Here is a 23,610-nt window from a genome sequence, read left to right on the forward strand (position 1 = left end):
GCTTTAATATATTGGGGAGTTGAATCTCCTGAGCAAGAACACAGCGGTAGGGATTTAGGGTGAATTTTTCAAGAGCATCTAAATGACTTAGGAGCCTGAAGTCCCTTTTTTCTAAATTGACTTAGGCACTCAGGAGCCTGAGGCACTTTCCAAAAATTTTCCCTTAGGTCTCTCCAACGATTCCAACTTGGAGGAATCTGGTACCACCTCCCGTTCACTTTCAACAGGAGCTGGGCATGAAACCGCCCCATTTGAGCCTTTCAAAATCTCTCTGTTAGGCCACTTCAAGAAAAACATGCTGCTAGTCGTGGGGGGAGATCTCCCGACACAACAGAGCTAGGGAGCAGGATTGGGAAGGAAGAAAAAGTAGTCAGGTTGGAGACTCGTCAGGGACTGCAGGGCAGGTTTAGACCCAGGGCCATTAGCACACCCAATGGAGGCCCTGCGAGCCAAATGGGTTTAGTCAGGCCAGTGGAACGCTTGTAAAAAGACACCCAGCAGAAAAGAGACAGACTGCACTTTTAAAAAGGAAAAAAATATCTTCTTGTAAAATCTCTGCTACATATAATTTGCAACCTCTGTCACAACACAAAGCCTTCCGTACAGAACATTTAAAAACGAACAAACGTTGAGCATCTCCCGTCCCCCGCCCCTCCCCAACCAAACTGTACAATAAAATACTCACATTTAAAAATATTTGATTATCAAAAACAGGACTCGAATGAAAGTCAACCTTTTTTCAGTTAGCCTACCGGATTTTTTGTTTTAATAAGACTGCGCTTCCTTTGCATCCAGAGCAGGGAAGGAAAAGAACCAACGATAATTTCACGCAAGCCCTTTTCACCTGCATGGCAAAAACAGAGCTATTTTTGGGTTTCTAAGCGGGGCTGCCAGGTGACACTTCAGTTAGGTCGCGGTGTAATCTGCAGGCACATGGGGTATACGACATGTGTAGGGTCCGGGTGTCATTCCACAGGAGGGGTAGCACAACCAGCCACTCCCATGGGATGTCAGATTTCACAGGATCAGGCTCTTAAAGCCTCATCCCTGCACTGATTTAATTCCAAGGAATGCAAGGTCAAACCCCAGGAAGTCTGAGCTCTAAGAGGAGAGGAGCTTCCCACCAGTTACGGCTGGCTGCCCACCCCTCCAGAGCTGCTGAATCCTCCCTACAAACTATAAAGTACTAATATGGACCCCAACACTGCAGTATTGGATCACCAAACTAAGCCCACCACCACCAGGGGTTCCCCAAGTGTGTTACACGTACCCCTGGAAGTACGCGAGACATCTCTGGGGGTACGTGGGAGAAATTGTGGATTTTATTTATTGCATTTTCATACCAGGCGACTCAGATGAAGCTTTAAAACTCTGTGGGAATTTGTTATATAAAATACGGCAGTTAATTTAACTTCAAGATGTACCAATGAGAACACAGAGATGCTGACGTACAGAGCCCTCACCTCCAATCACAATACAGTGTGGGTTCAGTTGCTTAGCAACTGTCCAATCTAACTGAGCTCGGAACTTAGGATGTTTTTTTTTCGGTTGTATATGTCGCACTATGACTATATCTGTAACAGTGCAATATGGACAGGTGGCTCAAGACAGATAGTGTTAAGAACAAAGTATCAGTGCCGAGAAGGGTAGGGGTTTACGGGCAGCTGGTAGATCTGAAGAGGGTAGGCAATAAGAAAAGTTTGGGAACCTCCAGTCTAGTGGATGGCGAGGGCGCTGTCTGAATCCCACTGCATTAAGGTGCAGTGAGCTAGGAGCCCGGTGTAGGTTCTGGGACTCTCGTCCCACACAACAGCGCTGAGTCAGTGACGTGTGTCCTTTTGTCCCCTGCGGACAACACACAACAAAAGGGCCCATGACTGAGCAACAAGAGTGGGGGCAACGCTACCTCCTGGGGAAAATGGTCCCCCCAGGTCAGGGCTGAGGGGGCTCAAGCCATCATGGTGGCAAGTTTCCCTTGGCAAGGGCCATCATCTTGGCTTAAGAGCCAAGTTCTCCCCCTTGCTGGTAGCAGCCCAGCTAAGAAACTAACAAACCTGGTCACCCAGGAGTTATGAATGTGATGGTGGAGAAGGTCGTTACCCAGCTAGCAGGAGCTCGTCTGGCCATGCATGTGCCCTGCTCTCTGCCCGAGAGATGGGAAATTCAGACCACCACTGGAGAGAACTGACTGCAGAAAACAATGCAAAAACAAAGCCAAGCAACTGCCCTTATTAAGTGGTCTCCCACCCACCGCAAGCCCCAGGAAAGATTCTAGCGGTAGAATGAAAAAAGGTTGACTTTCTCTTCAATATCGTGTTACAATAGTGTGCATACAGTACATGATTTCTGTAGAAACAGGTTTTTTCCTTATGGCCATATAGTTTCAGAGCATTTGTCAACAGGTTCATTCTGATTTTCAAGGCTAGAGCTGCCTTCACCTTTATGAGACTGGTAAAGTGACTACAGCTTTACCATTCGGGAGATGTCACAGACACAGCTCTAGTCATTTTCACACGCATGCTTCTGCCATCCTGTTGATACAAGTTAACTCACAAGCCCTGCAAATTTAACTCACAAGCAGACACTGCCATACTGAGTAGAAATACCTGGGAGAGTTAACACATTACAACTTTACGAAACAGATTTGCTCTAAGCCTGAGAAAACCCCATGGCTCCACAGCCAAAGAGCTAGTGATAAAGTTATTTGGAACATGATGAACTGCCAGAGCTGAAGAGAAGAGCCAAATGCAGTTATTGCTGTTAGCTCAGCTCAACACCCTTATAATCCACCCAGCAGAGAGCAGATTAAGTATATGGGTAAAATTTTCAAAAGCTCATAAGTGACTTAGAAGCTTAAGTCCCATTTTTAAAAGCGATTGTTTGAATCACTTTTGAAACGGGACTTCAGAGTTTTTGAAGATTTGACCAAGGTCACTAGTGTCTGAACACTGTTTTAACAACGAAAGCATGAGAATACAGTATAGGTTTGGTTCTTCTAATCCTAGTGTCAATATCATCTCTGGCAGGGTACAGAAAATATTGAAACGTCTCATCGCACTTTACAACAGTTATTCACACAAATGTGTTTTGCTCCAATACTTCCACAGATAGAGGTTACCTGCCCTACAAGTCTAGGAAATCTGCTCTTTGGAGGGTATATGTGAGCTGGCAAAGGTTCCCCCTCAACACTGCTCCACCCTCACCTGCCCCAAGATCTACTAGTCCGACAAAGACCACACCCTTCCTTTTGACAATCTTGCCATTAGAGCTAGGCAAAATTATTTGCACAAAACTATAAAAAATGCAGATTCTTCACCAATGAAACACTTTGAATTTGCATTCAGTTCTCTGTTTTGTTTATAAAAAAAATTCAATGTCTTATTTCATTTTATTTAAAAGGTTGAAATATTAGTTCGAAAGAACTTAGTTTCAAAATTTCCTTTTTTTTAAAAAAAAAATTCAGAAGCTTGAAAATGCTCACAAATCGAAATGAAATGGTAAAATTTGACCCAGCCAAATTTCTTCTTTACTTTTGCAAAATTGCCAACCAGTGGAAATTCCATTATTTGTCTAGCTCTGACCTTACTGGCTGAAGGATGGTCACCCCAGGGCATTCCAGGAGGTCAGCATCCCTAATCTCACTTAACGTGGAGCAGTGTGCATGCTTTAAAGGAACAAGACCAACTTCCAACAGATTTAATCCTGAAGAAAACCAGATTTCCCTTTTCAGGAAAGATTCTGGTTTTTCCACCACAGCGTTAGAGAGTTAGTTTCCAAGTGTTGAACCCAACAGCAGACAGATCTACTTACTGAATGCAAGCAGCAAACTCTTGCCATGGGTACTGGTTTCACCATCGCTTTTTAAAAAACAGGGCCAGGAGGGAGCGTGAAGTTTGCCACAAGTTTTTCCAGGGAAGGTGCCAGAAAATTTGAACACAAGGCTTGAATCTTTAAGTTAAATACCTGCCTCGCTCGCCTCCATTTTGTATTTTGGCAATAGATCAGCACCTGGCAGTAAGAAGTTCTTTAAGGGATCAGTGAACGTCAGACTGGAGATTGCCACTCTGATAGCTGAGTGAAGAGCACAACTCTTGGAAAACCCAGATCCCTTACCCAGAAGCGAGAGAGGCAGAAGAGTCTGTTTCCAACAGGAGCTGGGCCTACAACTCAGAAATGGAGATGGTGGGAAAGGAGATAAAAATGGTAAAGTTGCACTAAAAGTGCCATGTTAGTCTCAATAGATACACTCACTGAAAACCCGTTTAACACTGGTTTATGGCAGCACTGAAGCCATCAGTTGTGGACTGGTGCATTTAGAAAGCAAAGCTACATATGATTATTTAACACTTTATGGCTCATTATTTTCCCATCTTTAAGTGAATGAAAAATCCCCAAGTTTATAGGTCACGCTAACTAAAATACCCATATTAATTGCACTGTTTATGGAAGAGAGATGGGATTTCAAACAAACACGTTCTTCCAAAGCTAAGCTCCCGTGAACAGGGAAGCTTCTCAAACACACCCCGATCACAAGCCGGGGAGCCCGTAATAACTCCACTCTTTCCTCTCCAGAGAGATGACACAAAAGCTTCCTTGCTGAGGTGATCTGCAGAACAGCTGGGTAAGCCAAGAAGGATTTGTAATCCCCAGCATGTGTTAACCCTTTATAACTCGATCCTAGGGTAACATTTGGGAAAAGGTTCCAACATTTAAGCCGATACAATAAGTCTTTAAAAAGTCACGGTATAGAAGACTGACATTTTTAAAAAGCACCTCATGAACTTTGGGAGGTGCTTGCTGAAGGAGCCAGGAGTCTCTCCTCCCAACCCAGTGCACAGAGTAAGCCTCTTGCGTGCGTCCCGCAGTCTGTGGGAGTTTCCCTCCTGCACTCTCCAATGCTTCATGAGTCCTGACGCCGCCTGATGAACAATCCCACGCGTCATCCACGCAGGGCTGGCAGCATTGCAGAGACCTTGCCTCCTCCTTCGGGAGGAGCTGTCCATTCTGGATTCTTGGTTGGAAGTTTCCACCTCCAGGAAGTAGGAAGTGTTTAGAAAGTTCAGGGGTCTGAGAAAAAAGACTTAGGTGCTTTTTCCTTTACACATAGATATTTATATAAAATTTGTAAGGGGGGTTTCGGTTTTTTTATTTTATTCTGAAAAGGCAGGGAACATATTTAAGTCTGGGAATTCTTCATTGCTGTAGTTGGTTCCCTGGTCTCCCAGCATTGACAGCATGTCCTGGAAGAACAAAATAAGTTTTGTATCTGTCCTGTAGTCGCATGTAGGAGTTGGAGCCCCCGTCATGGACTAAGGCCCCACTGTGCTAGGCGTTGTACAAAAACAGAACAGATACTCCCTTCCTCAAAGAGCTTACAGTCTAAAGAGTCCTGCAGACACATTCCAACTGCCTTTCATAGTCTAGATACAAGCTATATTTCTCATACCATCAGTGACTAACTGTAGCTACACGCCCCTGGGCAAACCGGGGGCTGAAACTGACAACCGGACCCTGTGGAGTGCACAATGCAGAGGAATCCTGTGAACAGTCATTATGGGGCTGTACTTTGTTTTGAAAACCCAACTGTTCCCTCTCTCCACAGAACAGGCCCAGTTCAGGCAGCAACATGAGCTCTGCACAGCGCCCCGCCAGGAGGCCTTAGCTCAGTTATGGACAAAACGCCTCAGAGGGGAGGTCAGTCTGCGGCCACTTTTGTACCTCCGAGACTGATGAGTGAGGATTCAAGCCGATTCTGACGGTGCTGGGTGAAGTGGACTCCTGTCCACTGGAACAAGTCAGGCCCCACTGGGATCCCAAACTCAGCCAGTTCCAAACCAGCTACCTAATAGAAGTGAACAGCTCCAGATCCCTTGACCAGTTCCTCCCCAGTGATCCAGCCCCACTTGGGATTATTACGGCTTTCACATCACGCTGGCCAAGGAGCTTGCACTCTAGCCAACTTCCTGCGCTTTTGTAAACCAAGCCCATACGGTCCCCCAGGATTTACAGCCCTCCCTCAACAGGTTATGAAAACGCCATCTTACTGGGAAGACCTCAGGCTGGCTTGGCTGCTGCTGGACGTGCTGCTCCCCAGAGCTTCGCCCGTGGTGTTGTCCTGGCCACTGAGGCCACATGCCAACTCCTTCCGCTGTCCGTGTCTGGAACTGGGCTGGGGTCTGCGCGGTTTCAGTGGCTGTTCAACAGAGTAACAAGGTCAGCGAGTTGTGTCCACAGAAGAGTCTTTGCCTAAGAGCCTTTAAGGGTCAGTAAACACAAGCACTGGCTGGTCAACGGTATTGCTTCAGGCAGACAACTTAGTAGGGCAATAACGCGGAGGGGGCTTCCAGGGCCCAGCCACTTAACAGCAAAGGAAATCTGATCCTGCAATATGAAGGATCCATCCCTGATATTGTCCAACCAGCTCTGGACTGAATTTCTGGCAAGGTCAGGACAATGGGATTCGAGTGGCTCCTTCCAACTCTAATCAACCTGTGAATTTTTAGGAGTCCCTTCTCCCCCCTCCTCCCCCCCGCCCATGCTGCAGCGGTTTGGAGTCTCTTCGGTTTGCGTCAGCCCCTGCTCAACAAGGACAGCTGGGGGAGAGGAGAGGCAGGAATTCAGGTTTAGAAGTGACACTAGTAGAGCATCCATGACATTTTTACAAAAAACAGACAAAGGACGTGGGGTGATGCATCTGCATCTGCCCCAAATTTGGCCCTAACCCTATCTTGAAGCACAAATCCAAACAAGCCTCTTTTTAAAGGAGATTTTTATCCTGGCCCCACCCCCACAGCAAGATCCTACGTATATTCCTTGTGCGACATGAATGACACTTACCAAAGCCTGTGCCGCGGCTGGCGAGGGCTGGATAAGCAGCCCTGCCCGGGGAGGCTGTGGAACCAGGTGTTGACATGGGGCTGAAGGAGGAAGGGGTGCCTTGGAAACTCCCCATTCCAAATGAAGGGGACCGAGTCTTTGCGGTCTGGGAAGGCACTTGCTAGAACGGCAACGAGAGAGAAGTAAACGCTGTATTTACTCTGCTCTAAATCTGAAAACAGGGCAGGGTGCTGGACTGACCCAGCTCTGGTGAGTGACGTTCCCTAGCTACAAAGAAGGTACAGCACGTGCATTGCAAGCTTCTCCCTGCCAATCTGCCCCAGCCCGGCATCTGGAGGAACTCTCTCTATACCTGAGCGCCTTCCAGTCGTGCATCAAGCAACACATCTGTCACATATCTGTTCTCTCCCCAGATGGAGAAGGATGTACAGTGAAGTGCCTTGGTTTAGTAGGGGATTTCTTTTGGTTTTTATAAATATACCTGTTGCTATGCATTTATCTAACAGGAAAGGCCAGGTCAGAGAAATGCACCTTGCCCTTGGAGTGGAAGGAGGGGAGCTTTAGGATGGGCCTTCGTTCCTGGGGGAGTTCATTCTCGTCTGGGACCGGCCCTGCGGACATTCTGTCTCCTGCCCAGACACTCTTATTGCTGATTGTGCCAGAGGGGCCCCAGTTCGACACAATGATCGAGCAATTGTTTTCAGGGTGGAGGTGGAGAAATGATCTGGACCAATTCACACAAGCAGTTGCTGGGATTTCAGCTATTAAGGGATGGCGATCGCTGTCAAACTGGAGTTGTTGAATGCATCCAACGCAACCTACTCCATGTGCCAGGGAAATTTCTCCATCACTTTGCTATTCAGAAGTCAACCCCATCAGAGCACTTTAATATTACATGCTAACGAAAGAGCAATTCTTGTGACAGTAAGGTGTGTGTTTATTTGCAAACCTGTATCCCTTGGGAAAAGGCTCCCTGGGCATTCGGAGAAATGTTACCTGTGCCGTGAACGACGGTCGCGTCGCTGACACCCAGTTGGTTGCAGTGACTGGAGTGGTATTGGAGTGGCGAGAAATCTGTGCTAAAATCTGGCCTGCTGAAGCAGGCTGCTGCTGGATGATGTTGACAGGGGGTACCATGCTACTGCTCCTAGAATAGAAGAGAACATGCTTTAAAGAGTTAGCTCAGATTTAACAATTGCCACTAGATGTGCCTTAGGAGGCATTACCAGCATAGGCAGACAGGTACAATGCATCTGGAGGTAATCTACAATGCCCACACAACTTCTATACCTCAATTACAAAACAAGAGCGCGTGCTGGCTGGGACGCCAGCCCAACTTGGAGATGATGTGACGGAGCATGCACGTCTGCCGATGCTGTCTGTCCCTTTGTAGTAATATTTCCACCAGCGTCTAGCTACTGTCTGGCAGGCAATTAATATAAGCAAAGATGCAAAACCAAATGGCTTCAATGAACGAAAAGACAATCGTGTCTGAGTACTAGGGACACCCTGGCACATGTTTCTTAGGGGTTTGGTTTAAACTTGCATTTTAAGAACTGCAGGCATATTCCATTGTGATATGATCCAGCACTTGCAACAAACAGTCAATTCTGGTGCATTGGGAGTCCCCTTTAGGGCAACAGTCTGTTCATTCTGGATGGTTATTACAGTCCAATTATCTTTCAGCAGCGGCCAGACACCACAAAGCACTGTCACCCTTCGTTTCTTCTGTTGCCCCTCCAGAAAACTAAGCCTGGACAGACAGAGCAGAAAGAGAAAGATACAATTCACAGCAACCCGACCCCAGTCCAGCGCGCCAGCTTCACCTGAAACTTTCGGTGGGCCGCGCAGGAGTGAAAGTGTTTCCCTGGGGGAAGAGCGGCTGATTGGCCGGCACTGTGCTGGCAGGAATGGCTTTGCTCGGATCTGTGAAAGAAAGGCAAACAGGTTAGAGCCCATGACAAGGCAATGCTGATGGAGGGAGGCCAAGACAAAGGCTGTTAGCAAGGGAGCTAAACGCCTGAGCTCTCCATGTCAAGTTTGATTCTTTGGCTTAAACGGCTTGGCTAGATAAGGGACAGTCTTGTTACAGACACTACCCAGACTTAGCCCGCAGATGGTTCCTTAACAGCTTATTAATTTGATTTCCTCTCAATTTTCTAATAAGCTTTGCCTTAAGATCTTTTCGGGGCTTAGGACATTCACTGTTGTCTGTTCTGAGTCACGGAAAACAAAGCTGCTCTCTGGGGATAGGCAGAAGGGGTTGTGAGGAGATCCCAGACCTGGGACACTTGGCCCAAGGCGTAGGGCAAAAAGACTGCCTCTACCCTCCCGAAGCGTTGCCAAGATGCTGACTGCAGTGAGGAAGGCACTGCTGGGAAGGCAGCAACCAGGGGGAAAGGTTAGAGGCAGACTGGTGGGTGAGTGGGATGCCAGAGACATTCCTGTTCTGCAAAAGAAGGGACTGCTCTCTCCACTGCCACTTCAGCCCCTGTCCCTAGCACTAGGTCCATTTAAACAGAACAAGTGAGGATACCAAGCCAGGACTAAGATCGAGGAACAGAGTCAACTGAACCTCTAGGCTAACTCAGCAATCTCTGCACACCACGATCCCTACCTGTATTGATACCGGAGTAGATTTCACTGAACCGCGGGTCCCTCTCCTGACTAAACAGAGTCTCCGTTTTTTCCAGTGGTTTGCTGCGTTCTGGGCCAGCAGCCGTCACAGGCTGGACAGCAACCTGGATCACAGGAGGGAGATATAAGCACAAGCAACTAGTAGGCAAAACAGAGGGCAAAGGAAGGTTGCCTATGAGATTACAGAGGAAGCCACTTAGGAACCTACTGCCTATGATAAAGAGCAGAGGGCATTTGTTGCCTGGCTTTTTACATACACCTTGGTCTGCAAGGTGCTTTAGCGCAGACTCAATGTCCACTTGGATTGGTCCAGACTGATGGTGCTGAGCGTATTGACGGCTCAAAAATAGGGGGTGCACAGAGGCGGTTCTCGGGGGGATATGGGCACCCCAAGCAGAGGGACTGAGCACCAGTGCACTCAGAATTCTGGAGGCAGCTTTGCCCTGCCCTGCAGGAGAGGCTGTGCCAGCACACCTGATGAAGAGATGAGGGCATTACTCATGCAGGGCAGGTGGCAGGCCCAACTCTGTCCTCTCAGAAAGTCACAACATGGGCTCTAGTGAAACCCAGCAACTCAGACTCCCAAGCGGTGGCCTCAAGTTACTGCCCTATGGGCCAGTTTTCATCTACAGTCAGGAACGGATCACAACACACAGGCCAAAGACCATCAAGATCCCTGCTGATTTACCTGCGAGTGGTCATAACCAGACAGACTCTCTCTTCCTGGGACCACGTCCAGCGCAGTCTGCTGTGTCTGCTGCTGCCTAAAATAGAACGTGAATGTAATAGGAACTGGGTCCTGCTAAAAACAACTGAGCCCTGACCCGCCGGCAGCCAGGAATTTGAGTGTCTCTATAAAAGCAAGCAGGACTGCTACAGTACTACTGGAGATTCTGCCTATGCTCAAGCCCCATCAAAAACCCCCAATATTTTCCAGCACGACCAGATTAAGACTCGACCCTGCAAAAGGAAGTTTCTGCGACAGAGGCTCACAAGCATCAACCATTCAACTCTCTTGTAAGCAATCAATCTCCTGCATGGCCCATTGGACTCCAGCAGATCAGCTATTCTTCTTTTCCGCCCATTTAAAAATTAATTACCAGTTCAGCATTAGCCCTGCTACTTAACTAGGTCGGCTGATTGCTGTAATAAATATTTTGGAGCTCTTGACTCAGACCTTTAACCCTAGAGTGTCTGTTCCTTTGGCAAAGAGCAAAGTAGGGGCGAGACGAGAGAACTGACAGGCCTATAAAAACAAGGTGGCCAGGTAGGGGAAGAGAGGAGATGACCAAAGTTAAAGGCACAGTAGAACCCTCTCACCTTGACGCCAGCTGAGCTGTGCCCATGTCCAGGGGGAGGCTGACATTCTGTCCTTGCTGTGGCCGCTGCATCGAGTTAGACACAGCAGGCCGAGACTCCTGGCTTGAGTTCCTTAATGTTGTTTAAAAAAAAAAAAAGGGAGAGAGAAAAGGAAGGGTGCAAATGTCAGTTACTGTCCTTTAAAATTTGCCTTTTTTGGTTCAGTCGTGGGTCCGAGAGCCTCATCTTTGCAAAAGCCGAATGAAGTCAATGGACCGATCCGCAAACTTCAACTGCCTTTGAATCAGACATCTAATGGGATACACAGCTGGGATCCAAAGGGCACTAGCCCCCCCTCTCCCCAACATACGCAACAGGAAGAAGAGCTGCTATTAAATTTATATATGCTGGAAGCCTCAGCAGTTAGATACAGTTCAAATAATCAGCACTCCCAAGGTTACCAGGCCTAAAACATACATGACTTACCATTTGAGACAGTAAATAAATCATGGATCGAGCAGGATGCCCTCAGTAAGGGGCAACTGTTAAGCCTAATATAAACGCTGAAAGTATTCTCTGGGCTCTGTTTCGGTCTAGTCGTGAAGCCTGTACAGCGAAATGTAACTCAACTTTAACAAACTTTCCCGTAAGGTAGAAAAATCTGATACATCTCAACATGTGTTTTAAAAGCTGTTGCTTCTGCCCAGCAGAGAGTACTTGGGTCTGTGAAAAATAAAGCGAAGCACAGAGCGAAGAGCCTGGCGGCTGGAGTGCACCACGTGCTATCCGCTGCACAGCTGTGCTTTTCTGGTCTGAACTTGAGTGGTATATTTGGAAGCTGGAGTATGGAAATGGGAATGGATTTATGTGGACTGAATAAGAGGAGGAGAGAATACGATCAAAGAGATGCCTCTAATGCCAGGAAAAGCTAAGTGTACATCAGAAGCATGATTAGAATACAGATTCTTGGATCCTTACCCCATGCTCCCATCATGGTGGTCTAGAACCAAAGGGAAGCCCCTGGAGGGACCGAATTAATATTGCTCTGAATCTTTTTAAGGGAGTCTGATTAGAATGGGTTTCTCCTACTGGTGGGTGGATAAGGTGCACTGCTGACTGTACAGCGTGATTGAGAAAGGTCCAGAAGGGACCCTGAACATCCAACTCAAACGCTGCCCTCTTTGTCCACGAGCACAGATGGCCTGGCTTGCCTCTTGTCCAGCTGGGCAGACGTCCTGTAAGGCCAATATTAGCTCTGCAATTACAAGACACGTGCCTGCCAGACTCGAGCGTTCCCTCTCAGGATCTCAAGTGCCTAGGCATGCACAAAGAGCCTTGTGCTCCCCCTAGGAAGAGGAAGCATCCTTCGACTACCCACGATGGAGAGCCAACTATGGCACAGTATTGCCACGCCACCACGATGGCCAAGATGGGAACGGGTGGTGGGTCGTGAAGATAGTAACCGAGAGAGCACAATTTTTACTGCAGGGTCACAATTAGGGGAGATTCTTTCCTGACTCTAGGATGAGCTACTGAAGCAAGCAGACAACGCCAAAGTCAATATTTACTTTCTGGTCTCCGCTGAGGATTTTCCAGCTCACATTCAAACGGTGGCTTTTAAAATCCAGTCCCCAACCTATCCACGCCTCGTCCTGCTGCCATGGAAGCCAAGTGCTACATTAAAATACATTCTCCTAGTATTAACACTCCAAATACAGATATACAGCCTGAAGAGTCAATGCACCACCAGCAAGTTCAGGAGTTAACTGAATTTTGACAGCTCCCGAAACTCCCAACTGACCATCCAGTAGAATTCCATTTTATGCATATTAAAAGCATTTCATAGCAGGCACTGCACCACTGTCAGGATACTGCCCAGTGTAGTGAGTGACTTTTCAGGAAAGCACAGAAGTTTGGGGTGGGGAGGGAGAAAGAGGGGGTGATGGTGGGAGAACCCGAGCTCATAAAGCATCCGGTCTGTGTAGCTGGTCATACGGGGAGGCACTAGGTCAGGCAAAGTGCACATGCGATCGCTGAAAGTGCTCATGGATTGAAAGCCATTGCCATGTACATACTTAACGTTGGTGTTGGTACAGATGATGTACTCAATCTCATCTGAGTAGGGGTTCTGGAAGGTAAAGGAGCTGGTTCTCATCCAGAGCCATTCACGGTTTTTGGACCGGAATCGGAACATGACTGACAGAACCTGGCCTTTTAACTTCACCACCTAGAAAAATTTAACGCCATCAGTAATACCTGATAAAAAGAAGACGTTTGAGAACAGTGTTGTTTATAAGCAAACACCCACCCTGCTAGCAGCTGACTATGGCATTCTTTGTCGTAAGGCTACAATATTGTACCTTGCTTCCCAGCCACAATACAACTACTCTGTTCTTTTAAACTCTTTTTATATTCCTCCAATGGTCTGACTTCCCAGGATGATGATATGGGAGTGGAATGTAGCATTTTCTTATGCCTTCAATTAATGCTCTTTGCAGCAATGGAATATACGAAAATAAGAACAAAAAAGTTAATTTCTCCAGCAACCAAAGATTGTCTGCTGTTTATGATTCTTACTATTGGGTCAAACGAATGAGGAGCTGCTTTTCAGAATCATCAGTAGTGGAGTCTTTCCTGCCCTGTCAAGTCAAGTGCCCTCAGAGGAGAGAGTAATAACAGCAAGAGGGCCAGCAAGCCACATCCATTTAAAGTTCAGACACCAGTTCATCTGCCTTGCCATGCGTAAGGTGTCCGAACACAGCCACTGATGCATGGCCTTGATGTCAAGACTTTGTACTCACATCTCTGGTCTCAGACAACTAGCAGCAAAAGGAGGAATTCAAAAATAAATTAGACACGCAAACCCACCCAGTTTAATTTTGCATGTTAGTAAGTTCTCTTGTGTTTAAAAATCTATTCAAATGTATGCTACTCAGTAACTGAGAAATTTAAGGCCAGTGAGGTGTGATTCCTGCCTTGATAAAAATCTAAACCGGTTTAGTTCCACTGCACAGCAGACGGCCAATAGGAATATTGGTTTACGAGCTGTGATGCAGATCAACTTCTAAGCAGCCAAGGTGGCTAAATATATTACCTGCTGAAAGCTGTCTCGCAAAAGCTGCTGGTCTTCTGGGTGGCAGAAATCCACAACATCTTTCCCCAAGAGTTCCTAATTTTGAAGAGGAAAAGAAAAAAAAAAAGTCTCCATTTAATAAGCAGACTCCCTGCTTTCGGCCTGCTCGAATAGCTCCACTTTGGACTAATGCTTACAACTCCCACAGACAAAACCATCAGGCCATTCACCTATTTTAGGAATTGATGCACTTTTACAAAACACAGCACCACAGCAGCTGACCCTGATGTTTAATCTGTAACTCAGAAGTGGAGTCGAAGACCTTGCCTTCAATCAAATTTGCTCTAAATATATGCCAGATCCACCTCCCTCCACTGATCCGTGTTACACAAGAATGGCCACACTGGGTCAGACCAATGTTCCATCTAGCCCAGGGTCCTGTCTTCTGACCATGGCCAATGCCAAATGCCTCCAAGGGAATGAACAGAACAGAATAATTATTGAGGGATCCATCCCCTGTCAGTCTCAGACTCTGGCAGTCAGAGGCTTGGGGACACCCAGAGCATGGGATTGCATCCTTGACATCTTGACTAATAACCATTGATGGACCTATCCTCCTAATTCTTTTTTTGAATTCAGTTATAGTTTTGGCCTTCACAACATCCCCTGGCAATGAGTTCCACAGGTTGACTGTGCGTTGTGTGAAGAAGTACTTCCTTTGTTTTAAACCTGCTGCCTATTCATTTCATCGGGTGACCCCAGTTCTTGTGTTTCATGAAGAGGTCAATAACACTTCCTTATTCACTTTCTCCACACCAGTCATGATTTTACAGACCTCTGTCCTATCCCGCTTTAGTTGCCTCTCTTCCAAGATGAATAGTCCCAGTCTTTTTAATCTCTCCTCATATGGAAGCTGTTCCACACCCTGGCATCATTTTTGTTGCCCTTCTCTGTAGCTTTTCCGTTTCTAATATATGTTTTTGAGATGGAGTGACCAGAACTGCACCCAGCATCAAGGTGTGGGCGTACCATGGATTCATATAGTGGCATTATGATATTTACTGTCTTATTATCGATCCCTTTCCTAATGGTTCCTAACATTGTTCGCTTTTTGGACTGTCGCTGCACACAGAGCGGTTGTTTTCAGAGAACTATCCACAATGACTCCAAGATCTCAAGTGGTAACAGCTAATTTAGACTCCATTTTGTATGTACAGTTGGGATGATGTTTTCCAATGTGCATTATTTTGCATTTATCAACATTGAATTTCATCTGCCATTTTGTTGCCCCGTCACCCAGTTTTGTGAGATCCTTTGTAACTCTTCGCACTCTGCTCTGGACTTAACTATCTTGAGTAAATTTGTATCATCTGCAAACTTTGCCACCTCACTGTTTACCCCCTTTTCCAGGTCATTTATGAACATGTTGAACAGCACTGGTCGCAGTACAGATTCCTGGGGGACACCACTATTTACCTCTCTCCATTCTGAAAACTGACCATTTATTCCTAACCTTTGTTTCCTATCTTTTAACCAGTTACCAATCCATGAGTTACCTTCTCTCTTATCCCACGACTGCTTACTTTGCTTAAGAGCCTTTGGTGAGGGACCTTGTCAAAGACTTTCTGAAAGTCCGAGTACATTATACCCACTGGATCACCCTTGTCCACGTCTTTGTTGACACCCTCAAAGAATTCCAGCAGATTGGTGAGGCGCGATTTCCCTTTACAAGAGCTGTGTTGACTCTCCCCAACAAATTGTGTTTATCTAGGTGTCTGATCATTCTGTTCTTTACTATAGTTTCAACCAGTTTGCCTGGTATTGAAATTAGTCTTACCGGCCGGTAATTGGCAGGATCACCCCTGGAGCCTTTTTTAAAAAATTGGTGTCACATTAGTTATCCTCCAGTCATTTGGTAATTAAATTGATTTAAGTGATAAGTGACATACCACAGTTAGTAGTTCTGCAAATTCATATGTGAGCTCCTTCAGAGCTCTTGGGTGAATACCACCTGGTCCTGGTGACTTATTACTGTTTAATGTATTGATTTGTTCCAAAACTTCCTCTATTGACACCTCAATCTGGGACAGTTCCTCAGATTTGTCACCTTTCATCTGTTTTCTAAGCATCTAGTGGAGCTGAAATTGATGGCTGGTTCAATACCTAACCACTAATTTGTTTTAGCTCAGTTCTATCAGACAACTGAAGCCATGACATGTGGAGCAAGGGGGAGGGGAAGCCGGTTTGAACTGCAGCAATCTACATTGGGAAGCTTCTACCGTTTCTCACCTGTGGTTGGTAGCCAACTGTAGCCACGCAGCGGTGATCTACGAAGGTGAAAAGGCCTTCGGTGTTGTGTCGGGAGATGAACTCAGTTGGCTGACAAACATTGTTCAGGTCTGTGCAGTTGGGTGAGCTAGTGACCTGAAAAGCAAGACAGATTTGGTTTCAGGTTTAAAGAAAGCCACTCAGAGGTGCAAGTATGCCCTCCCAGCCAACATATACAATAGGTGCTTGGCCTGGATGAACAGAATTTTCTCCCACTGAACCATGAAGCAGGCATCGCTGCTTGGAAAGGAACAGGTGGCAGGTATTAAATAGGAATGTCTCTAACGTATGTCAGAAAGGTGGAATAAAGCTGCATCTGAGCCCAGGTAAATCCATACCCAATTCAAAGGCTAATTAAATATTTACCAACATTTATACAGCCCTTTGCACATTTCCAAAGGGCAGTGATGCTCACAACACCCCCAGGAGTTGAGATGCCAGCATGAGATAGAGAGCAGGAACTGTGAAGCCAGATGGGGCATTCAGTGCACTTGCTGGCACGTCAGTCCCCAGAATGCACCTGGCAGGTTTCAGAGTGCTGGGCTGGGCTTGTGGGAAATCCACCGTTAAGTTTTATTCTCCAGAGAGTGATTGTGTTTGCTTTATCTAGACCCACAAATGACATGGCTGGGAGGAAAGGAACATAGACAGGCTGCATGGAGAGAAGATACTGCTCAAGGCCCTTGGAGAGAAAGGAGGAAGGTGGTTTAATTCTCAGCATCACCACATTCCCACTGAATGACAAAAGTTTCTTTCTACTCACCTGTAGTCTGCCAATGGCCACAAGGCAAAATTTGCTCCCCTGGCCAGCATCTGGGTCATCGTCTGGCAATGAGACACCTGAGACAAAAGACGAGAGAATGTTTAAGGAATTACAGCATGACAAGCGTACCAGAAGCCCCTAATCCCACACAGGAAGCAGCAAGAGAAGAAGCTCCGATTTCAATATTTCACACCTTACTGTTACTTTGTTGCCAGTCACTTTCTCCTAGTCAAAAGGGTTTGACAGGCTAAAAACATGTTCAAGTTCAACACCTGTGCGGTTTTCAACTTACTCAAACTGTTATATGAAAGTCAAAGGAAAGGATAATGTGAGTCTCGTTTCAGCACCAGGTTCTCTAGACTCTCTCTGGACTGTGTTCTGAAAGCGAGACCCGCTCTCCTGACCACCAGGAACATCCCATCCTTCTATAAACCCTCAGACCTATAGGAACTGATTCAGCAGAGTTCGGTACCCTTTTTAGTTCTCTCTGAATTTTGAAATGTGTCTCCAAACATCCCTGCTTAGCAACATGGGCAGTCTGAAAACAAGAACAAGAATGTGCGAACACCACAGACTAGCTTAAGAGCAGACTTGGTAACTCGAATATTTCAAGGAGCTGGCGTGATTCCTTACCTGCTGGGGGCCAGGCTTTTATATACCCTGTGCAGTGCACCACCACGTAATGGGGCTCCCCATCTTTCACTGCACCCAAGCCGCTCCTAGAGAAGACGAAACAATTAAGATTATTCTCTTTATGTTTAAGAGGCTCAGCTTATTTTGGATTCTTTAAATAACTGAAATGAAGGGTCTTCAAGGAGGGAGTGTAGTCCCTGAGCCTGCACACCCAATGACACCTAATTTAGATCCATCGATGGCTGTTAGCCAAGATGGTCAGGGACGCAACCCCATGCTCTGGGTGTCCCAAACAGCTCAGGCTGTCAGACCCGGGGCGTGGAGGGTGGGGTTTTCCCAGCTGTAAGCCACACATGGGGCTGACTGCCAATAGGTGATGTACATAATGCCCTAACTACATCGCCCTAAGCGCTACGCCTCTTGCGGAGGTGGAGGTATTACACTGGCGTAGTGGGTGACTTGCATCGTCGGGAGTGACGTCGTGGTATAGACACAGAGTTAGGACGACCTAAGCTGCCTTATATTGACCTAACTCTGTAGTGCAGACCAAGCCTAAGGGTATGTCTACACCCAGCCGCTAGTTCGGCGGCTGGGAATCGAAGTTCTGGGTTCGACTTATCGCGTCCTGTCTGGACGCGATAAGTCGAACCAGGAAGTGATCGCCGTCGACTGCGGTACTCCAGCTAGACGAGAGGAGTACCGCGGTGTCGACGGGGGAACCGTGGCGTCGACGGGGGAGCCTGCCTGCTGCGTGTGGACCGAGATAAGTTCGAACTAAGGTACTTCGAACTTCAGCTACGTTATTCACGTAGCTGAAGTTGCGTACCTTAGTTCGAATTGGGGGGTAAGTGTAGACCAAGCCTAAGACACTGACTGCCAGAAACTGGGACTGGATGCCAGGGGATAGATCACTGAAGATCTGCCGTCCTATTTATTCTCTCTGGAGCATCTGACTCCAGCCACTGTCAGAAGACAGGACTCTGGGCTAGACAGACCACTAGTCTGACCCAGTATGGTCGGTCTTATGTTCTTCAGGTCAGATGCGTGCACAATGGAGTTATTACATGTGCTGTGATTTCCAGGCACTGAAGACATCTGAGCCTGCCTTAATGTCCTTTAAAAGTAACACTGCTTGTTTTCAAAAATATATTAAAGCCGAAGGGAACAGAATCTCAACCTGTGCTCTGCTGCTGGAACTTTAATCTATATACTGCATAGAATAATGGTCTGAAGTTTTAATCTGCACATTAACAGTGTCTTGTGGAAAGCGGCATTGCTGAGGTCTCTCTCCATCGACAGCGTACATATTTAAGCACTCAAAGAGGCTTTGCTATACCATCTCATATATGCTTTATGTACGCCGCTCTCAGGTCTTTTTTTACTTTGTTACTCAATGTGGTGCGAGACTCATACGCATCGTCTTTAAACGTGATCACTGCAGTTTACCTGCATCGGCTCCTCATGAAGCTGAGTCTATTCATGGAGGCTGGATCCACTGAGCTGTTGCCACACCTGGACCAGTCAAGAGGGGGAAAAAAAAAAAAGCGTCAACCCCAATGGTAAAGACTGCAAATAAGATACTTTGCCCTTTTATTCAAGATTCCACAATGCTTCATAAACATGAATTGAGCCCTGGTCTACACTACAAACTTACGTCAGTATAATGAGGTCACTCAGGAGTGTGGCAAATCCACACTCCTGAGCAATACCATTACACCGCCTGAATGTTCGGTGTAGACAGTGCTATGTCGACGGGAGAAGCGGACATCGCTACCGCCTCTTGGGGGTAACTAGCCCTACTTTACTGAAGCAGCGGGCTAGGTGACCTGCCCAAGGTCAGAGCAAGTCAACGGCAGAGCAGGAACAGACCCGGAGTTCTCGAGCTGCCTGCGGTTACGTCTCTGAGAGCTGTACAATCCCCTTAACACAGGGTGGAAAAAGTAAGAGTCTGTTTTAGAGCTGAACCCCATTAGGAAAACAGGTTTTACAGAGCCACCTTCTACCTCATGAAACTGAGAAGGCTGAAAGAGACCGAGAAAAGCTTAACTGCTCTGATATTTGTTAAGCAGCCAGTTCGCAGGTTTAGCCATGGGCTCATGCAACCAGATCTCCTATCGGATTCCCCGTATTACCTCATTCGACAGATGAAGGATCTCCTTGAGCCCATGCACATTCTCATGGATTGCTGGCCTTCCTTCTTGACTGTCCCACTCTTTAGATCAAGGATTCGACCTGAGGGGGGGGGAAAAAGACAAGCCAAGTGATGCTGCTCTACAGGAAAACTTCTGGGATCGTCACTCGGTATCACCAGGATACACCAGACAGCATACCGGGCACCACTTAATTTTCTAAGCAGCAGCTACTATGTAACCAGCTTTAAAACAGGACACAGTAGTGCATAAATCCTACGTGACACTGAAACTAAAGACAGGCTCTTGGTCTGCGTCTTCCTACAGAAGCTGGTCCCCTGCTCCAGAGGCTGACAGCATTATGGTCAGCCCTGATGCTAGAGGGGTAAAAGGAAAGGCCTCAACGCTCAAACGGCTCGAGCAGATCCAGGCACATTGTTTAAGGGTTCCTTGGCAGCCCATCCACTTGTCAGATAGAAAGGTAGTGTCTGTCACATGCCCATGCATAGTTGAGGATGGAGTGAGAGACTCCATGCTTTAACAGGGGTGTAGTAGCGTGCCCCTCCCCGTAACAGATTTAGCACCATGAACAAGGAGAACAATGGAAATTCAGCCTATATGCATCTTCTGATGCATCCTCAGGATCTTTGTTAGAGGCCCAGGGTGGTCTGTTCCTCTTATCACGAATGCTAACGATCAAGTTCTAGCCTACTAGGATCATCCACACGCCAGGCCAACGGGTGCACTACAAATTCTGGGAATTATCGGCATGGCAGAGTTTCCACAGCAGGCTGCTTTACCTGTCAAAGCGTTCTCCGAGGTGGAGAGCTGCTCCCTCAGTTTGTCCACGTCGTCAGGATGCACCTGGTCGTACAGGGTGCTGCTGAACCATTCGGACTGCGGCTGGTTCAGGACGGGAGTCACCGAGTCCGAGACGTACACCACCCTTCCGGTCTCACAAGACACTATGAACAGAAAGCCATCGGCTGCTTCTAGAATCAAGTGTTTGAGTTCCTGCATACAGAAGAGACACGTTCTTAACCCAGCGGCGAGACAGTCATCACCCACCAGCTACCTTTAAGCTCTTAGGTCTCCCCCACATTAATCGCCCTCTGGCTGAGCTACCCATTGAGCTCTTTCAGTCTTTCCTTAGAAGCAAAATCAGCAGAGACCTGATCAGTGAGAAAGGAGGGTTTGTAGGTGCCATCAGTGGAGGTGTTGCCAGTGCCCCGCAAGGACTTCATGTGCGACACAGCCATACGCAAGATAGTCAGTTTGTCAGGCTTGCGAGCCAGGGCGCTGCAGGTGGGCACCATGTCTGACAGCTCCGTGATGTAGGCGGTCATCTTGTTCCTACGCCTGCGCTCGATCTCGCTGTGATTCTCCCTGGGAAAGCAGATGGGGAGAGGTCACCAGAGCCAAACGGCTCAGCTCTTTTGCCTCGTCAACCCTTCCTGGGTTCCCGCCAGGCCGGAGCGCAAAACAAAAAGATGGGCCAGGGTCGTCAGAAGTTAGAAGGGCTGCAAAAGCCTCCCATGCTGGGCATGCATGAAAGAACACGGGAAAAACAAGTGCAAGGGAGAGAAGCTAGAGCCAGGACATCTTTGCCAAACACAAGAGCATCTTGCTCTAAATTATATTTATTCAAGAAGTCTCGCGAAGGACACTGTTAGGGCTAAGCTACTTTAACACGGGAAGCTCTCTTCAGCGGATCGAGAGCATCGTTCTGCAGAAAACCACTAACCTACAACAGTAATATAGGTTTCCTCACAGTTACTGTGGTGATGCTCCTTTGAAATAAGTAAACGCTACAGGCCTGATTCTCAGTTACACTAAGGCACCTTTTACACCATGCTGGACACACAGAAAGGCTGTAAAGTGGTTGTAAATGTAATTTCTGTCCACTGCTGGAGTTTCACATATACGACCATTAGGCACTATGGCTTGCTAATTTCTTTGGGAGGCAATTTCATCTCTAGTATAAAACAAAGTGAACTCTACAAGCGGCCCAACGTCCTTACCTGCGAGACACATACCTGTACCCCGTGTCCCACCACATTACCGCCGGTGCGGAGGTACAGATTCCTAGAGATGCATTAGAACTAACGTTCCTTGATTTGATCCCACTAGTGGGTATAACATGCCTCTCTCAGGAATCCATCTGCTTCTGGGGGGACATTCCCTATTGGCACCCCCAGGATAGAGGCTAGCACGTGTTCACATGTTGCATTTATGGACCAAGTGTAATTTAGTTGGGTTATGAACGTGGATTTTTCAAACCAGAACATAATGCCAGGTTTCCTATAGGAAAGATTGATTAGAGGTGCAAACAGCGTGGATCAATGCAAGGAATCACGCGATGGGAGATGAAACTGGATGGATGACAGCAAGTGAAAGAAACAGTAAAAAATGAACTAAATACGATAGACGAAAAAGGGAAAATTTAAAAAAAAAAAAGAAGAGTCACCTATTAGGCTTATGCAGTTGTTTAATAGGGACTTGCCTTTTGCTGAAGGGGGAATAGCATTCGGCACAGTGCTTTGAATATCCCATTCATCTTTAATTTAGCTTGCCACCATTGCAATGAAAATTTACCTGCCCAGACATGTATTACTCACCTACCCTTTCTGTCAGGATAATGGGGAAATCAATGATATTTTACTTGCCACATTGCAAAATCCTCTTCTCAACAAGAAGGATTTTGCAAGACAGCCGTAACGAGAGATTGTGGGGTCACTGCTTAATTGAAGAAGAACGAGGACTCCTGGAAGTACTGCATTCTACTGTCTACACAAGCAGCTAAAAAGTCCCTCGTTCGCCAGAGACACACTTAGGGGTCCTCCTGTAAACCACTGACCATCTTTTTCTTATCTGGTCAGAAATATTTCAACTATGAAACGCTGCACTTCCAGGTGGTGTCTCTGCTTCTTAGACAGCATGTAATAAGCCAACCAGAACCTTGACAGATTCTAAACACGCAAACCCATGTAATGATTCCATGTATTACTTAAGAGGAGTGACTTTTCAATAACAGATTAAAAAATAAACCAAAAAAACCTCACTCTTTTACAGCACAGTGCCCATTCTGTTTTGCCATACACCAAACCGGTATTTGGCGTTTAGAAGAAGTCTGGCCAATACAATTACGATATCTATTTATACAGTGGTAAAAGGCACCATCGCAACGTGGCAGGAGCTTACAAACTGGGTATTCCTGCACCTAGCCTCTCTCAGTCCAGCAGAAGAGAGGTTTTACTTGCCAAGGCTGAAGTTAGCAGAGCTACCGTAATCTGTGAAAGCACTGGCCCAGCCACACTCTGCCCTGCGGTCTTCCTGCTGTCTGGGTTTGGATGCAAACCAATTCGTTTGAGGGTATTCCCGCAAGATGTTCTCACAAGGAGAATACAGCTTGAAGTTTTACTATCACAGATTTCCAGAAGTCTGTCCAGTTTCAAGTCCTTTATTGCAGCAGATAAGGAGAAAGAAAAAAAAAGTGGGGATGCCTGCAGAAACATCAAGGAGAGGAAGTACTCTGTTGTGCCATGCTTGAAATCTCCATTCTCCTACCTACCTGGCAAGTCTTTCCTTATCCGCTGAACTCTGCTCATCATCAGACCTAAAAATAAAATTAGTGAACTAAGCTAAAATGGAAAAAAGTTTAAAGAAAAAATGGGAAGATGTATTAGGAAACCCAACCTATAGATACATCTGTTCTGTAATAAAACAGATCACAAAACAAGGAGGTCATTAAATGTATTGTGTTATACACTTATCTAGCATCTTCTATCAAAGTGTCTCAAAGCACTCTGAAAACATCAAGCAAGCCGATAAGGTAGACAAGTGTTAGATTCAATTTTACAGACGGGTAAACTGAGGCACACCGAAATAATTTTGTAGAAGGTCAGCAGCAG

General features: G+C 46.7%; 1 protein-coding gene across 4 annotated transcripts in view; it reads right to left on the reverse strand.

Moving 5' to 3' along the window:
• Nucleotides 1-872: 872 nt before the first annotated feature.
• ARNT (aryl hydrocarbon receptor nuclear translocator) overlaps nt 873-23,610 on the reverse strand; it is a 37,411-nt gene continuing 14,673 nt past the window's right edge. For 3 of the 4 annotated variants that reach the window (XM_024213833.3, XM_024213831.3, XM_029912473.1), the window contains 18 exons: nt 23,271-23,315; nt 20,872-21,085; nt 20,500-20,713; nt 19,703-19,802; nt 19,017-19,082; nt 17,571-17,656; nt 16,938-17,014; nt 16,136-16,270; nt 13,868-13,942; nt 12,849-13,000; nt 10,795-10,905; nt 10,163-10,238; nt 9,455-9,578; nt 8,664-8,763; nt 7,834-7,984; nt 6,838-6,997; nt 6,045-6,193; nt 873-5,240 (listed from right to left, as the gene is read on the reverse strand). In XM_024213833.3, the coding sequence (XP_024069601.1) occupies nt 5,151-5,240; nt 6,045-6,193; nt 6,838-6,997; nt 7,834-7,984; nt 8,664-8,763; nt 9,455-9,578; nt 10,163-10,238; nt 10,795-10,905; nt 12,849-13,000; nt 13,868-13,942; nt 16,136-16,270; nt 16,938-17,014; nt 17,571-17,656; nt 19,017-19,082; nt 19,703-19,802; nt 20,500-20,713; nt 20,872-21,085; nt 23,271-23,315 (2,125 nt within the window). In that variant the 3' untranslated portion in view covers nt 873-5,150. The remainder of the gene's footprint in view (nt 5,241-6,044; nt 6,194-6,837; nt 6,998-7,833; nt 7,985-8,663; nt 8,764-9,454; nt 9,579-10,162; nt 10,239-10,794; nt 10,906-12,848; nt 13,001-13,867; nt 13,943-16,135; nt 16,271-16,937; nt 17,015-17,570; nt 17,657-19,016; nt 19,083-19,702; nt 19,803-20,499; nt 20,714-20,871; nt 21,086-23,270; nt 23,316-23,610) is intronic. The other variant, XM_024213834.2, reaches the window with a different exon arrangement.

The sequence above is a fragment of the Terrapene carolina genome, unplaced genomic scaffold (genome assembly GCF_002925995.2).
Source record: "Terrapene carolina triunguis isolate 2854851 unplaced genomic scaffold, T_m_triunguis-2.0 Scaffold227, whole genome shotgun sequence".
Classification (NCBI taxonomy): Eukaryota; Metazoa; Chordata; order Testudines; family Emydidae; genus Terrapene; species Terrapene triunguis.